The 17,497-nt window shown below is 33.4% G+C and overlaps 1 protein-coding gene across 9 annotated transcripts; it reads right to left on the bottom strand.

Annotated features, from left to right (window-relative positions):
- Window positions 1–3,395: 3,395 nt before the first annotated feature.
- On the bottom strand, window positions 3,396–14,404 carry AARE (acylaminoacyl-peptidase-like protein). Of its 9 annotated transcripts, none has more exons than XM_088861634.1 (20): window positions 14,109–14,269; window positions 13,952–13,992; window positions 12,910–12,992; window positions 12,617–12,798; window positions 12,093–12,402; window positions 11,257–11,478; window positions 10,616–10,846; window positions 10,425–10,490; window positions 9,597–9,735; window positions 9,142–9,293; window positions 8,958–9,037; window positions 8,734–8,864; window positions 8,593–8,644; window positions 7,438–7,645; window positions 6,821–6,881; window positions 6,614–6,736; window positions 6,114–6,311; window positions 4,552–4,620; window positions 3,785–3,861; window positions 3,396–3,640 (listed from the first exon to the last, which is right to left on the bottom strand). In XM_088861634.1, the coding sequence occupies exons 4-20, from the start codon at window positions 12,765–12,767 to the stop codon at window positions 3,577–3,579; spliced, it is 2,334 nt and encodes a 777-aa protein (XP_088717760.1). In that variant the 5' UTR covers window positions 12,768–12,798; window positions 12,910–12,992; window positions 13,952–13,992; window positions 14,109–14,269; the 3' UTR covers window positions 3,396–3,576. The 9 variants fall into 9 exon arrangements, 6 of the variants coding, with proteins under 6 accessions (XP_088717760.1, XP_088717761.1, XP_020519908.1 ...); XM_088861635.1 differs by having other exon boundaries at window positions 12,910–12,982; window positions 14,109–14,245; XR_016051881.1 differs by lacking the exon at window positions 12,910–12,992 and having other exon boundaries at window positions 8,734–8,805; window positions 14,109–14,287.
- Window positions 14,405–17,497: the final 3,093 nt, after the last annotated feature.

The following is a 17,497-nucleotide window of genomic DNA, read 5'->3' as shown; positions in this document are numbered from 1 at the left end:
AGCAATTAGTTTTTGGTGTGCCATTTAGAGGAAGGGATGGTATAGCATCCACATCATCCTTAACGGTTCAGGTTGATTCTAGTGTCATTTGATGATCCAAAAAATCGTATTTTATTTTTTATTGTTATTTAAAATAATAATAATCTGAAATTTGAAGTACATACACATTTTTATATGATGAATAAAAAATAATCAAATATATTTTGAACCAAAAAAAATTAACCAAATACCCATGAAACAACTTAAGGGTATTTTGGTTTGTTCAAATTTATTTTTATTATTTTTGCTTGGTGTCATAAAAATATGTGAAAAATTTCAAATAAATATTATTTTCAATAAAAATAAAAATAAAATATAAAAATATAAATATAAAATTCTTTTATGACTATTAGATGTGGCTATATTTACTCTAAACCAGTGTTTTAAAAAACGCCGAGTCGAATCGGATTCGTCCGGTTCGACTCGAAAATCGCAAAAAGTGGATTGTATCGGCTAAAAAATCGGAAATCGTCCGGTTCTAGAGAGAACTGTACGATTCTCTATAGTGACTCGCCGATTCACTGTGCGGAATCGGCGAGTCCGAATAGCTTTTTTTTTTTTTTTTTTTTTTTTTTTTTTTTTTTTTTTTTTTTTTGTAATCCATGATAGATTTTTTTGTAATACTTGACCGATTTTTTTGTAATCCATGATCGAATTGTTTTTGTTTTTTTGTAATCCATGATCGAATTTTTTGTTTTTTTGTAACCCATGATAGAATTTTTTGTAATCCATGATCGAATTTTTTGTAATCCATGATCGAAATGTTTGTTTTTTTTTCTTGTAATCCATGATCGAATTTTTTGTTTTTTTTTTTTTTTGTAACCCATGATAGAATTTTTTGTAATCCATGATCGAATATTTTGTAATACATGATCGAAATGTTTGTTTTTTTTTTGTAATCCATGATCGAAATGTTTGTTTTTTTTTTTGTAATCCATGATTGAATTGTTTGTTTTTTGCTTTTTTTGGAACCCATGATAGAGTTTTTAATAATCCATGATTGAATTTTTTGTAATCCATGATCGAATTGTTTTTTTCTTTTTTTGTAATCCACGATTGAATTTTTTGTTTTTTTTTGTTTGTTTTTTTTTGTAATCCATGATCGAATTTTATGTAATCCATGATCGTATTTTATGTAATCCATGGTCGAATTTTTTGTAATCCATGATTGAATTTTTTGAAAATTTGTGATTTTTTTTTTTTTAATCCATGATCGAATTTTTTTTTGTAATCCATGATAGAATTTTTGAAAAATTTGTGATTTTTTTTTTTTAATCCATGATCAAATTTTTTTTTGTAATCCATGATAGAATTTTTTGAAAATTTGTGATTTTTTTTTTAATCCATAATCGATTTTTTTGAAAATTTGTTATTTTTTTTTTTTAATCCATATTATTCAAAGAGAAAATGAGAGAGATGATGATTCTGAGGCCACCCTATCCCAGCCATATTATTCACATATCGAGTCCCAACAGCAACAGTGTAGGGATGAGCACGACAATGCAGGTGAGCATGAAGGATGGACAATCTTCGGGGATTTTAGATTGGGAACACAACAAAACACTAACACTCAGGGATTTGAGAATAGTCAGACACCTGCTAATATCGATGATTCGTGTTTAGATCGAATCAATGAATTGTTAAACGAATTCAATCAATGGCACCAGTGTGACCAAGAAGAACAATAACGTCGTCTATTATTTTATTTTTAAATCATATGTTACTAATTTTATGCTTTATTGTAGTCCATGTATGTTGATATACTTATTCCATGATAATTATATGTTTATCCTTTTGTGTGGTGTAAATTAAATGCTGAATGGCGGTTCATGCAGGGAAAGAACATATCAATATTCACATATTCATTCAAAAACATGAAAATTCTTAATGGAGTACCCTTATTTCTTATTGAATTCCTAAAAAACAATATTTATAATGAATTTTAATAATTTTTTCGAATTTTTTTTAAGCTTTATTCTGACCAATTCACCCGATTCCCGATCCGAATCACCAATTCACAGATCCGGATGGGTTTTTTGAAAGCCCGATCCGGATCACCGATCCGTTTTTTAAACCATTGCTCTAAACCATTGGAGAGTTGCTTGTGCACCCTTGCAGCGCCCGCATGATATGGACGAAAGTCTTTCCCATCAAATTTAAAGATGGGAAATTGTTGGTCCATCTAAAAATAATTGAATTATTATTTTTAATTTTTAAAATTTATTATTTTTTCATATTCATGATCTCCATATTAAATAATACATGTACTTAAAAAAATAGGTTGAAAAATCCATTTCAAAAATAGATTTTTAAGAGGTGATTCATTTCTACATTGACTCATAAAAACCATGTCCTTAAAAGATCTTGATTTATCAATTACACAGTATAGCACAATCTTTTAAAGGAAAAGTTTATATAAGGTTGCAACCTTAACATGTAGAACGACGGACGACGGATACATCTCAAAAATCCATCAGAAAAGGTTGTTTTAATATTGAAAAACCCTCTAATTGATCATCTCGATGTTGAGATGTACAACTTTGAAAAAAGAAAAGATTTTGAATCTAAGAAATGATACAACTTACAGCACATTATCTAGACCATCCATTTTCAAGATTTTCATGTTTATAGATCTACTTGATTTTAAAAAATTTTGGAGTTTAAAATTTTATAATTAGATATAAAAATAGATTTTGAGATAACCTTAAGAATATTTTTACATCAAAATTATATGCTATGATAAAATTTGGAGGTGCGCCTTAAATGGATTGTTTAAGGTTGCAACCTTTTGGAAACCACACCCATCTTTTAGAGCCATTAGTTTAAGGCGTTCTTATAATTTAATATGAGTAAGGTCATTTATCCCTGGATTTTATGTCTTGCATTAGGTAGGAAAATATTCAAGCAATATTCACACTTGTTATCAAGTATCAAATTTCTTTTGGCCAAAACATTGGTTCCAAATATGAGTTGCATAGGAAAAGAGCTTGCTTAATTGGTTAGCGCTTGACGATTTGTAACACTACATCCTAGGCTCAGGCTCAATTCCCACCAAAGGTAGGGACCCTATGGCCACTGACTCATCAAAAATAAAATAAAAAGAATTACAAGGCCTAATGGTGAAGGCGCTTGGACCAACTATCTTTAACAATATATCAAACGTATAAAATGAGACCATTTATTTCTAACACAACAAAGTCATAACCACTATTGATCATTAGATATGAAATTGAATGGCAGGTAGTGTGGACAAAAAAATTAAAATAAAATTTCTCAAATTGTAGTACACTCAAATTATCGAATTTCACATCCTATAGCTAGGCAATTGTGACCTCATTGTACTAAATGCAAGCCAATTCAAAAATCTAAAGTCAAACATTTTATATTGTGTTTATAATTTCCTGGTTACATGCAAATTGTCAAAGTATTCATAAGTTATCTTGAAGACAATAAATTTTTTTGAAACTCAGTGACTTGACAGTACATGCCTGCAATTGAATGCTTAGACTCTAAGCGAGAGCCAAACGAAATTCCTAATCATTTACAGTACTTCTTAAACCATAACCCAATATTCAAGAAGCTTTCGAAGTCAGACTGTGGCCTGCAAAAAGTAAGAAAGATTAGGTGCTTTTTATACTCTCCAGTGTCCCCCTGAAACTTCTCGGAAATAAAGAATAGTTAAACGAAGTTATGTTCATCCACATGAATGCACAAACCATTGAGTAATAGAGATAGAAGAGAGAACCTGTCGATTCCATGCACATCATTAGGGAACACAATGGTTTTGACAGGAACCCCTTTCTCCTTCAATGCACGTGCATACTACAACACATAAGCCAAAGAAGGATGTAAGATTACCAGATTTTTGGCATGCATTTAATATTGCAAGTTTGGTTTCTTAATAAAGAGAGGTTTTGGGATCATGGAATCATGGTCTGCATCAATTAAAAAGGAACAATACATGGGTAGAATGCCCATTTGTCAAAAGGGTTGTCACTGCCGGAGATCACATATGATGATGGTTTTGAAATGCGTCAAGCCATAATATGGAAAAGGTCGAAGCCATAATATGGCAAAGGTTAATTATCATTACAATCCTTACTATAACAGACCTAATGGCCACTAGATATTTTCCCATTAATTGGCAATGTTTGCTGCAATGTCCATTACTGCTGATGGCCATAACTGTGAAAATCAGCTTTTCCTGAGAACTTGAATGAAAATAAATTTCTAGATTCAGGTAAATCATAGTGCGTTAGCCACTAATCCTTTTCTTATATCGCATAATGGTAAATATATCTATGAATGTGGATGTTTTGGTAAAGGGACTATCCAATTATTCTGTGTCAGAAGAAAATGAATAAATGACGCATGGAGAGTCATCTTCAGTAAGTTTTCGACTTCCAAAGGATTTTCTTCATTAAACAAGTTTAGTATTATAATTATTGAGTTACATAAAATAACAAGTAACCAAGACAATATCTATATCTTGATTTGATAGTGATATCTTACTTGTATGCCATTGGAAACTGGAACTCTTAGATCTTGGGCACCTAAAAGGAAAAGGACTGGTACTTTCACCTGAGATTCAACATGAGAAAAGTAGAAGTGAATCAGTTGCCTTTAAATATTAATAAGATATCCAACAGCTTTTAGTTCTTGATGTTTCCACACACATCGTTGCATAAAAAAGAAAAATTAAAGCACCAGATCTTACATGTGGTAAGAGACAACACAATTTTCAAGCAAATGAACGAAATCGATCAATCAAATAATTGGTCTAAGCATATATGAAGTCAATGAATAACAACAGAAAGATAAGCAACAAGGCAATCATTCATATCCTATTTGCTTGACAAAAATTCAGATGACCATGGAACACAAAAAAAGTGAAGCAAAATATCTACAACCATCAATGTAAATCCCGTTGTCTTTTACCAACAATAGCTCAACAATACACTCAAAGTAAGCTTACTCCTGTGCTGCCAGGGATACTCTTCAAGTATTTTATGATTCATGGATAGGGTATCACTTAATATGTCAGAGACCAAGATCACAAGTAATATGCAGACGTCCCTTGGAGGCGTGTTAAAGACAAGTTTTTATAAATGTGCTTAGGATGACTCCAGTGTGACTAAGATTGGGGGTATTATTATTAAGGAAAAGTGTACAATAGAACTATTTAGCATTGACACAAAGTCACAATTACTGTTGGCCGTCAGATGTAAAATTGCGCTATTGGGTGCATGGCATTGTTTGAGCTCAAAGACCAAAAAAGAATATCTCAAACTTCGTGGCATATGCCAAGCCGACATATTTTACATCTAATAGCTAAGGATGGTTGTAACATTCTTGTCATCATCATCATTCAAGCCTTATCCTAGGGATTTCGGATTGGCTACATGAATGCTATTCCTCCATTCTTATCTATTAAGGGCCATATCCTCAGTAAGATCCAAAGTCACCAAACATAAGTTCAGGATTCATGATAACATGTGGCAAAATTTTAGCAGGCTATCTACCAAATGCAACCCACCTCCTTTACGCTGGCTTGGGAAGGTCCTAGAGAAAGTTTAAAGTCCCTACCATTATTAGACCAAAGGCAAATGGTCTTATAGCATGGAATCCCCTATTAATAATAAGTTTAGAAAGTTCTAAGATAATTCTTTGGACCATTGGTACTGCATACTCAACATAAATGAAAACATAAGTAGTCGACGATTTGGGAGTTATAGAAGAGATACATCTTCAACAAAGCATAAAATTCAATTTAGGGAGGTTCCACTAATACCATTGGGTGATTAGAGGGGACAGGGGACTAATTATTCAGGTGGATTCTATTTGTGAAAATAAAGGATTTATTGTAAAATAGCTATTTGACAGTTGTCAAGTCCATAATATTGATATAAACTTAAGCACCCATGGAGCAAAATTGTTGGTTACTCTGAGTGTGTGTGGGCATGGGTTTAGCTGCTTTAGCATATGAAATTTTATGCCAACCTGTATTAGTTTGCTTCCGTTCTTTCAAGGAATCATAAATCATCCAAAGAGTAAACACAGCTAGGAAACATTACCTTTGAAATATGTGAGATAGGGGATTTATTATAGAATACACTAAGATGTTCAAGTGAAGGAGCTTCTGTGAAAAAACTGTTCCCTGCACTACCATATGTTTCAACATAGCACCAATCAGGAATATCTGTTGTACCAATCATCAATGCGATGTTACAAACTGGATTTCTAACAGCTGCAACACAAAAACGATCTGGAGCCTGTAGTAGAAAACACAGCAAGAACAAACAAAAGAAGACAAGCCACATCACATTAGTAGTGGTGCAGATGACATTGAAAATGTGAGTACTTAAGATCAAAAAATAAAAACTTACTTTCCCTTGAAATATATTGATCAAAAAATAAATAATTACTTCCTTTGAAATATATTGGAAGTCTATGGAAACTCAAAAACATGCAACAGTTTTTAATTTGCATGAGAAGACCATGAAAGTGTGAAAAGAGTCATTTGAAGGTAAGGTTGTAAGAAATACACAAGAATAGAAATCTAGAAAGTGTCCACCTGGCCAATCAAATGAGTTGTTAGAAAGCCGCCATGGGAGCCTCCTAGAACCGCAATCTTAGTGGATTCTGCAAGCCCCAATTTAAAGACATGATCAATTGCTGCAAGGACATCATCAACATCCTGCCCAAAATTAACAGAGGAAAAACTTCAATACCTGTTCAAATGCAGACATCTACACTTAAATTACAGAAGAAACACGTTTACCTGGCGCCCAACTTTTCCGAGAAGAGATTGTAGTGCCTCCTCACCAAATCCTAATGACCCTCTGCGAAAACTTACCGTGTTATAGGAAACAATATTACTTAAAACAAGACTATCAAAGCTAGATAGTATACATCGGTTTTCTTATGGTAACAATTTTTCTTCACTCAATGAATAAAGAGGTCTCCATCAAGTTGCAGCCAAAAGCAGAGACAAATGGAGGATCATAGAACATTAGTGGAGCAAAATGCAAAAACAAAGCCAATCATGACTAATTCAGTTCTTAATTGGAGAAGTACAGGACAAAAGAAATAATTATTCCTTATCGAGCAACTATTCTAAATCTCAAACAAAAAGGATTTTCAAAGATAAACGAGTTTTGATGTCTAAACAGCTTGACATTTGAAGCCTCAACCAATTAGGACAAAAATATTTATAAATACCTACATGACAATGAATAAAAGAGATGATGAAATGGTGCATATGATCCATACCACAAGCAAACAAACTAATTACAGCATGACCAATTGTCAAAACTCTGTGACCCCTACTAATATAGTAAAATTAGAGAAAAAAAGATGAAGTATACAGGACTTAGAAGGAAAGGGCCCGTATTTCACCTGTAATTTACTAGAAGCAAATTAAAACCCATTGAGGAGAGAAATGCTAGGTTCTTTGAGTAGCTTGTCAAGAAAGTAGAGTGTGGCCCTCCATGAAGCACTACTATCAGTGGATTACATTGACCATTTCTTTGAACTTCATTGCACGATTCTAAAGATTGATGGCCATCAGAGGACACATATATAGCTTCAATAGGTGGCTTTGCACCTACAGTTTGTTTCAAGCGATTAATAAATGAAAGCCAGAAGCCAACCAACAGAGTTCACCTCTCCGCCACACATAAGCTTTACTTGAATCCTGATCTAAACAAACTGTCTATATCTCAACCAACTACAAACTAAATGCTATTGAATGGAAGAAACCATAAGAAAATGGTTGCTTGCACATTTGAATGAAAGGGAAAGAACTGAATGGACTCTCGTGCATCATCTACTGATGGATTAGGAAGTTCAACTAAATTAGTGCCTCATTCAAAAGAATAAACAGTCTTAGCCAAAATATGATAGATTTCAAGGTATACAATTATAGTAATCCACAATATTTTTGTGATTAGTAAAAATACCGAAAGTAGGAACGTAATATAACCTTGTGAAGGTGTATCAGTTTCAAGAGATATGCTGTGAATAGATTTAAGAACCTACTTTAGCTTCATGTGTAGCAGTTGCAAATTTAATCTGATGGTTGATACACACTCTAGTCTACAACTAAATATAAATTTATTAAAATGCATCATATTGCTAATTTCACATGCTAGATGATCCTCACTGAAACCCAAGTGCAGAAATCAAGGGTCATTTTTCTTAGTATAGAAAGTGTTAAAAAAAAAGTAAAAAGAAAACGCCAAATGGCTACCAAAGATGAACAACTGAAACAACAATAACACTTAAAAAATGGAGCAAAAGGCTTAAACATTAGGTGATAAATCTGCCAATTCATCAGCCAAACTGTGGCAAAGTCTCGACCATCTGTAGTGGCACCCCTCAGTCATTAAGCTCATTCCAGATTTTCTTTTCTTCAGATAAACGATTTAACAGTACAGCCAACACGTAATCACCCATTTAACCACTAGACTGCAACTATCAGGTATGGGTACCATGCCAAAAGTGTTCAACTAAAAACCAAATTCATCTTAGGATGATCATCATGAACCTTACCAACAGGAATCTTCAATATACTATAGCTCTTAGAAGACAACAGAGATCTAATCTGCAAGAAAAAGAAATATGGCTTCTGTTAAATAAGTATAAAAACTTATCATTATTTGTTTCATTTAGAAAAGTAAAAGAGACGTCAACCTTCTCGAGGTAGCCCAAGAAAGGCATAGAGATATCTAGCCATTCCCATGAAACAATTCCATTTGTATGTTCCTTCAAGTCAAGAGGATACCCATATTTTATTTGAGGAGGGTCAACAAGACTACTGCAAACTTGATTACAAGAAATAAACAAAAAGTGAGCAATGCTTTTGGGATCTCTTTAGTTATATGGGTTTCATGGAACAAATCTGGATTGTAATTTACCAGCAAGAACATTGTCCCCATCTATAGCAAGGACATTCCAAGAACGTGAGTCATTAGGGCTGATTCTCAACACCTCACCACTACATGAAGCAGATACAGCACCCATTAATCGGTTTCTCTTTAGGCACAAAAATTATCAATAAAAAGGCTCTCTTTAGTAAAAAATAAAGCTAGAAATGGTTACCTAGTTGTATTTATTGAGAGTACTACTTCACTGCTACCCCAGACAGAAGACATAATCATGGAATTTCCATCAGAGAGCCAAGGTTTATGAAGTAGGGTTGAATAATAAAGTCCTGGGAAGCCACCATCCTCCGGGCACATGATGACTGGAACCTAGTAAACAAATCCAACAAAATTAGACTAAAATAAAAAAACATGCACATGGAGACAAGATATAGATATATAAGCATGAGCACTGGTAAATTCAAACTTTCTATTTGGAAAATGACCAGAATATTCAAGTGCTGTGAGACTTAACAAGGACAGACCACCAAACAATGATGGAACCTAATTGATTCACCAACAACTGGATTTCTTGAAGTATGTTACCACAAGTAATATAAGTATCCCAGAAGATAGTCATCTCAGGGACCTCCCCAATCGTAAAAAGCAACTTGCCAACTAAAAAGTACTTGCCAAATCAACAATCTTCACTGATGAAAGTAGTTCCACATTAGAGGACCAAGCCAATTTATGAAGTGAATTGGTGGCACAATGTGCTCCTGTGTCCACAGAACTCTTTGCAGATAAAAACACTAGGGCCTTTCCATCGGGACTGTAAATAAACCACACAAATGGAATACGGAATATTTAGATGGAAGTGTATTTAGAATAATATAAAACAAGAAAATTTCCAAGAAACCATAAATAAATATGCAAGAGAGGTAGACCGAACATGTATAATAGAAAGACATAATAACGATGTGCAACGGCTTAGAAATATACATCTGCCTCAACATAGAACAAAATAAGAAGTAGAAATACTGAATCAGTGACACCAACAGCAGACAGAACGAAATTTAACAATAAAACAATCTATTAGCCCCTGGCAAATACAAGCTTGAAAACATGTTTTCCTAAAAATGTTCGTTGATTACAAGCTTGGATAATGTCTTTATCTGGTAATTCAAATATTCCATTATTATCATCATCCAAGCCTTCTCCCAACTATTTGGGGTTGGCTATAGCTTTCCAACTTAAATCTTCATATTAGAGCACAAATAAATGTATGGCACAAGAATAATAACCATAAAAAGGATGCAATACCTATAGAAGGGAACCTAAATCTCTACGAATACAACAGAACTCCAAGGTGAAGCATCGATGACAGTAAACAGAGTCACATTGATGAAAATTCCAATTTCCTAGGTTGTTGGTTCCCAAGCCATTTGATTTGGAAGAATGAATGTGGAGAAATTCAATCAGAAAAAAAGGGACACATGCCTGGTAGTACATATATCATACCTGAAACGAGGAAGGAAGGCACTCCGTAACCCTTGTGCTATCATGTGTACCTTTGATGTGTCATTACTGGGTTTGAAAGCAAAGCAAAGCCAGGATCAGTTTACAAGAAATCTTAATTCACTGGAAAAGACGAAAAAGAAAACTAATCAACACTACAAAAAATAGAATTAAGCAGATAAACTCATTTCAACCGTAGTTCTTCGCCCTTCTGTTTAAGGACAGGAGCCTCGACTGCATACAAGTAACATGGTCTATTATAACAGTATCTTATCCCAAGCTTTCTAGAAGGTTGTGAATTATATTCTGGTGCCCAACCAACGAAAACCAGATATTGACTTGTTTGATTCAAAGATGGTGGTGCCCATACAACTTGTCCAACACTCAAGTGCTTTGGAATTCCTTCAACAGCTTGAACATGTCCACTGTAAATCAACAACAGCCAACCACTCATTCAAAGCAAATAGAGAATACAAGTTCACAGCTTCAATGCATTCAACTATGTATTTTCTTCAATAGAAAACATTCAATAACCATAAAATGGAAAAAGCTAATGTGTATTAGAAAGGAGTATCTATAGTGGTGCGTAATTCCATAACTACACAAGCTATGCCTACCAGCAGTCTCGTTTTACAAACTACTTGTGCCAAAGAATTGGCTTTCAATTATAATGTAAACAAAATACAAAAAGAAGTATATAGGGGAAATAATAGGACCTGTTAATGTCGACAATATAAAGTGCAGGCTTTCTTTTCCCAGAGTAAGTTTCGCCCCAATCCTTCAATTATCATGTAAACAAAATACAAAAAGAAGTATATAGGGGAAATAATAGGACCTGTTAATGTGGACAATATAAAGTGAAGGCTTTCCTTTCCCAGAATAAGTTTCGCCCCAATCCTCTTCCCAATCTCCTTGAATTTTCCATGTTCCGCAGTCCTTTTCAGTTTTTCCTCCATTTATATTGCCCAAACCATCAAACATGGTTTTTAATGGCTGTGGCTCTTCCGCGATATAAGAAATAAGTGTTTCATCAGGATTCCATGAGATCCCTTCAAACCTAAAATAAAACAAGTTTCTTAGAGTAGCTTGTTTGTAATGGAGAAAATTGAGTTGTACAATATTTGCATAGGATTACTGAGCAATGCTATCAGATTCTCTTCTCATCCCTGGAAATGGCTAAAGTCTTTTCTTTTAGGCCATAAACCTAAGAGAAGCGAAGCAATCACCAATTAAATGAATATATCAGTAAAATTCTCAAAAGGATCCCCTATATAAATAAAAGCAACCATAAAATATACAGCATTTCAATAGATATAACTCCTAATGTTCATAATTTTAAAAGATATGTCTTTATGTTGAAATTGTTCACAAAAGTGCCAAGTTAGAGATATTTTTAAATCTAAAATTTAAAAATATACCCAAATCCTTCCCCCAAATCATTCGAAGAACCCAAGCACTTCCGTTTACTGCTCAAAACGAAGAGTACTTTAAAGAAAATCGGAGAACATTGCTTCTGAGAATGACAATCATACTAGCAAATTCGTTATTACTCATAAATTACAAGCGTAGACCAAGCTCCACACGAAAAGAATACCAGGCATCATAATTGAAATCGAGAAATCTATTACTATTTTCCCATTTAGAAAACAAAAGAAAGAAATGAACAGTTACCATCCATCTGTATATAATGGTCCATGAACTGATTGTGGAATACATATTTCTTTTTGCAATTGAGAGGGGCCCCAAATTTCAAGCTTCGTTGGAGACCCACCTTCTCCATTCCTAACAATAAGGAACTTCGAGCCTGATGGTGAGGGTACAGTTGTTGACACACCAACTTGCTCAATAGGAATTGGAGACCAATGAAAATTTATTTCATGACTGCTTGTCTTTGAAATATGAGAAGATAAAATATAAGTTCTCTTTTTGTTTGCTACAAGGTCAGGTTGGCTCATAGAGAACATTGCTTGCGAGCTAGCTCCTACCAATTAAAATCATAAATATATATCAATAGAAATCTAGAAAAATTTGGTCACAGCTTATATTATCTACATGGCTTCAAGCCTGTATAATGAAAAGACAAATCAGCAAAAGCCTAGGGGGAAAATAGGATTTTAAGATGAGTAACAAATGGGTTTGAGCATCATGATAGTGAAAATATACTAGATGTCGACTGGAGGTTAGAAAAGACATACCATCACTAGAACTAAAAACCCATGCTTTATTGATGGTTGAAACATTGGTGAATTCTTGGAGTAACTTTGCCTGAGAAGCATATTCGTCTGTACTACTTTCATCTTGGCCTTCAAGATTTGCCGTTAAGGGAGCAGCTTGGGACGCATCCATCGCGAAGGAGGGAGAGAACTTGTGATTATTTCTAAAGAAACAAAAGGGGAAAAAAAAAGAATTAAATGGCATTCATAGTCAAAGCAGTTGGACTACAATAGTAAACACCAAGAACATGAACGGTCAATATAATGTATAAAACCTTTCAATTTTTGTCCATCTGTGTAATGAGAATTGGGAATATCACATGCTAATTTGTGTTCCTTCAATTTAATCTGCTCACACCTTTTCAACAAAAACGAATTACTGAAAATGTAGAGAGAGTAAAAAGAGAAGCTTTAGACACTTATTCAAGTTGAGGAGAGGAATAATGATTGGAAGCAAGTATGGAATTTTAGGATAGAAATTCAGGAATGAAGACATGCAGTTGTTGCCTACAGAACTTTTTTAGTTAGAGAATTTGCAGGGAATGGAGGTGCAGAAGATTTCCAGTAGTTGACTACGAGTTGCTTTTTCAGAGAAAACAATTAAAGAGAGAAATAGAGCCTAGAGATGCAGGGGCCAAAGAAGTACTTCTAAATCGATCACGTATCTGAGATATTCAGTGAGAGGAGGTATATAATTTCAGGCGTTTGAAGATATACAGTAGTCACCCAAGCATCAATGGATTGAACGACATTTAGTGAAACAAAACATATAAATGTTAACACCAAAAAAACTGCATAGAGACGTTTAATCAATCTTCAATATTGTGAAAAGACGCAATTTAATCAAGCATCAATATCGTGAAAACTATCTTAGAGAGAAAAACCATAAAGTTGTTGAGGCTGCAGATTTGCAGTTAATGATCGAGAATTACTTTAGTGAGAAAATTCTAGAGAGAGAAAGTATAGAACTTTTAGAATCCAAGATCAGCGACTGTTGATCAAGCATTATTTTACTGATAATATCTTTAACAGCAAATGATATAGCATTGCAGTGCCTATGGCTATCATTGACCAAGCATAAATTTGCAATTTAGAGAGAGAAAGTAGAGATATGAGGTGGAACAGATGAGATCGAGGCGTATACTCAGAAATCACCGAAGACAAAGTAAAAAATTACAATAAACGAAGACCTGCAAAATTGTTGGACTAAGCATTCACTGATTTTAAAACCTTTCAGTGAGAGAAAGTATAGAACTGCATGAACTGAAGAATAAAGTCAATAGATCATTAACAATCATTCCTAGAGGGAGAGTGTACCTTGACTCAACGAAAGAAACCGGTTACGCAGCAGTCAAGAACTTACATTTAGAAACAGAGAAACTTTTAGTGGGAGAAAGTACAAAAGATTTTGAAGAAGTTTAGAAAAGGTAGAGAACTTTTAGTGAAAGAAAGTTTAGAGAGAGAAAGTACTCACAAGTAGGCAAAGCAAAAGCGCTGTTGCTTCAGAAGGCGGAAAAGGGAGGAGTGACGGGGTTGCAGGCGAAGAAAGAGGCGCTCATTTGTGCTCCAATTTAACGGGTTGGATACAATCGCCATATGTAATTTATGTAGGAGCTTTAGGATCAAGATATCCTAGAACCGTGAGTTCATGACAAAAGCGAACGATATTTCATTTGTTTTCTTTTTCTTTTCCTTCAAAAATTTTTAAAAAATGAAAATAATCCTGAATTTTTCATGTTTTCGCCTTGGTCTAACTCTACTTTGACCGGCGCGACCAGTAGGTCAAGCCAGTCCCAAGCTCGAGTAAAGGAGAAAGGTTGTATTAGGTAGCATAAAACTTTGTCATAAAAGATTTATGATTCTCCTACTATCCCACCATCAAATTTTGATCAAGAGAGCCACTCATTTTTTTATCTTAGACCCGACGTCTCAAAGTATTTTATTTTTAGTTTTTTTATACAAATTACATGAATATGAAATTGGGTACGTGTCATCTGCCCATAAGGCACCTATAAAAAATATTAAAAATAATTTTTTGATAAAATATAATGACTAAAATACCCTTTAAAATTTTTAGGGGTATTTTGGTTATTTTATTTTATTGAAAATATTTGTTTTATATTTTTTGCTAGTGCGAGTCTAATAGAAGATTGGGCGTCGGTGTCAAAATAGTTTATAGAAGAAAATTAAAAATAAAATAGTGTAGAGATGTGACATTATGATCGGGGCAATCATAGCCCTCCATTCAGAATGGACGGTTAGATAAAGAAAAGTATACAAATTTTATGGTGCGGGGGAAACATAGAAAGCTTGCCCCCCCAAAGTACCCTTACTATGAGTCTTCAAGTTTTCAACCGAACTGCAATAAATTGTTTTGAGCAATGATCTGATGCAACGGTTGTATCATAGTATAATACAACGACACTTCTAGAAAACTATGTTTGTGGTATTTGTCTGACTCCAAATTTTGCACGCACACTCTCTTCATCCCAATAATCAATATCCAAAAAAAAAAAAAAATCAATTTGAACCCTAGATATGGTCAAAATGAGTCCCCTCTAAAAACAAATCTAGACCATTCATTTTGTAAATTTAAGATCATAGTCTTTATAAACTCAAAATCATTTTTTTTATTTTTTAACATTGTTCATCTAATGATAATAAAGCCATCCAAAAAAATTGGAACTGAAAAAATCCTTCTAAGGCCTAGATCTAAGCATCTCACCAAAATGAAAAGCCAATGTTAATTGAACTAAAAAAATACTTTCTAAATTGTGTTTTCAATTTTTTCTTTTTTTGTGATTGTTCATTAGAATGAAAAGAGTGTATATTTTAAAAGTTGGATCAAACAAATAGCCATAAGATAGTTTTTTGAGGTTGTTGCATCATATTACAAGGGTTGCATGAAATCATTGCCCAATTGTTTTTTTGTAGTTCTAATCTCCAAGTATCGGGGCTTATGTAAAAGTTTTGGTCCTTGAATGGCCGAAGCCCTTTTGATACTTTGGAAATAGATACTTAGGAAATATTCTATGCTAAGAGGGTTGACCCTTCAGTAGGGAAATTATTTTTTTGGTTGGGTCCGACACTTGAAGTATCAAATTTGAGGCATGCAGAAAAAAATTTCCCAAATAAAGAGAATTTTGCATAAAATATGAAAAATGGACCATTTCTTAATTTTAAAATTTTAAAATTAATTAGAACTTTTAACTGTATTTTCATTACTATTTTTAGACTAACACATATAGTATACTCCTATGAGAGCACATTGTACATTAACTCCCTCAGGCAAAATAAATACTTGGAAGGATTTTTTAATGTGAAATTTTGGGATCCATCTAAAAATTATTAAATAATTATTTTTCAAAAAATAGATTTTAAATTCTTCAACATTGAAATCTTTCCCTTCAAAATTTAGCCAATGCCTTTCGATGTTGGGACTTTATAATTTTCAAGCACATAGAGCATGCCATTTGAAAATTTTCCTTTTCTAAGGTCCATCTCGAGGTTCAAGGGGTTAATGTATATACGCTCAAGCGGGAGCATGCTATGTATGCTAAAAAAGTTAAAAATGTTTTTGCCCTAGTGTCATTTAGAATCCTAAAGATAGTCCTATGCTCCTAGGTATGATTGTAACTGATGGAGCAACATGGAAATGGTGTTCCTCGGTAGGAGCATTCTATCCATTTGGGTCCTAAAAGTTCCTCTAACCATCCCGAGGGAGCAGCAAATCCTTCCACTTTCAAAAGTGTGGGATGTCAGCCATGAAGCTGTTGGACTATTGTTTGAAAAAGAGAGCACAATATTTTTATGAGTTCCCCGACTCTACAACACCTATCTTAGAGATGAACAAATTTTTATTTATTTTTAGTACGTTACCATTTAAAAAAAAAAAAGAAAAAAAGAAAGAAAAAAGAAGATGCATTTTCGAATCTAAAAATTTAGAGGAGTATGTCCACCATGGTGAATATATATATAGAAAAAATATATAATTATTAAAAATAAAAATAATATTTTCTATGTATTTTAAATAACTCCAATTTTAAGTTAGAATGAAGTTTTTATAAGGCCTACGCTTTGAGAAAACAAAATAAAGCGTCACCTCAAATTCATGTTGGGAAAGCACTTTCAGCAACGGAAATCTCCATAATAACTCTAAATCAATTTTCAACACTGACAATAAAATTTGATATTTACAAAATGAAAATTTAGGGTAAAATGGACGGTCTAGATAATTTGTTACAATATACACTATTTTTAGAGCTTGAAATCTTAGGTTTTTTTTATAACCATAACGTTCAATCCAAGATGATCGATGTAAAGGTTTTTCAATGCTTGAATTACAATTTTCAAGGAGTTAATAAGGTGAGGCTTTACTTATTTTAATAAGGCTATATCCCTATCGAACCATTTTCCTTTAAGTTATGGTGAAACCAATTTAAAAATAAATAAATATTTTTGATGTATTTTTAAGTCCCTATATTTTTAGTAATCGTAAAACCACGATTACCAAACTTCCCTCTTTAAGATGGATGCTTTATGCATAGGGAAGCAAATGTAGACATGTATCTCCTAACGCAAAAAGCACTTTTACGAAAGAAAATGCCACCACCATTAATTTGTCTTCCTGCATGCCCTGTTTTAAACAAGTGTGCGGCTTTTATAAGGTTTAGGCCTTGTAAAAAAAAAACTAACGCCTCACCTCAATACCTAAGGTGAAAAATACTTTTGGCATAGGAAATTTTTATGATGGTTCTAAAATCTATTTCCATCATCAATTATAAAATTTATGGCTTAAAAAATGGTACAAATCTTGTAGATCGATGAACACTTAGACATTTTTAATCACCACTAATCATGAAA

Source organism: Amborella trichopoda, chromosome 3, assembly GCF_054954075.1.
Source record: "Amborella trichopoda isolate Santa Cruz 75 chromosome 3, AtrichopodaSantaCruz75HAP2 v2.0, whole genome shotgun sequence".
Lineage (NCBI taxonomy): Eukaryota > Viridiplantae > Streptophyta > Magnoliopsida > Amborellales > Amborellaceae > Amborella > Amborella trichopoda.
Note: the sequence above shows the minus strand (reverse complement) of the source record. Positions and strands in the feature narration are given on the sequence as shown.

Coding starts and splice junctions, on each gene's coding strand:
- AARE (XM_006838827.4), bottom strand. CDS start 14,230: ATGGCGATTGTATCCAACCCGTTAAATTGGAGCACAAATGAGCGCCTC. Junction 10,491..10,615: donor CAGAAGGGCGAAGAACTACG/GTTGAAATGAGT, acceptor TTTCAAACCCAG/TAATGACACATCAAAGGTAC. Junction 9,294..9,596: donor CAGTGAAGATTGTTGATTTG/GCAAGTACTTTT, acceptor TTTGTTTACTAG/GTTCCAGTCATCATGTGCCC.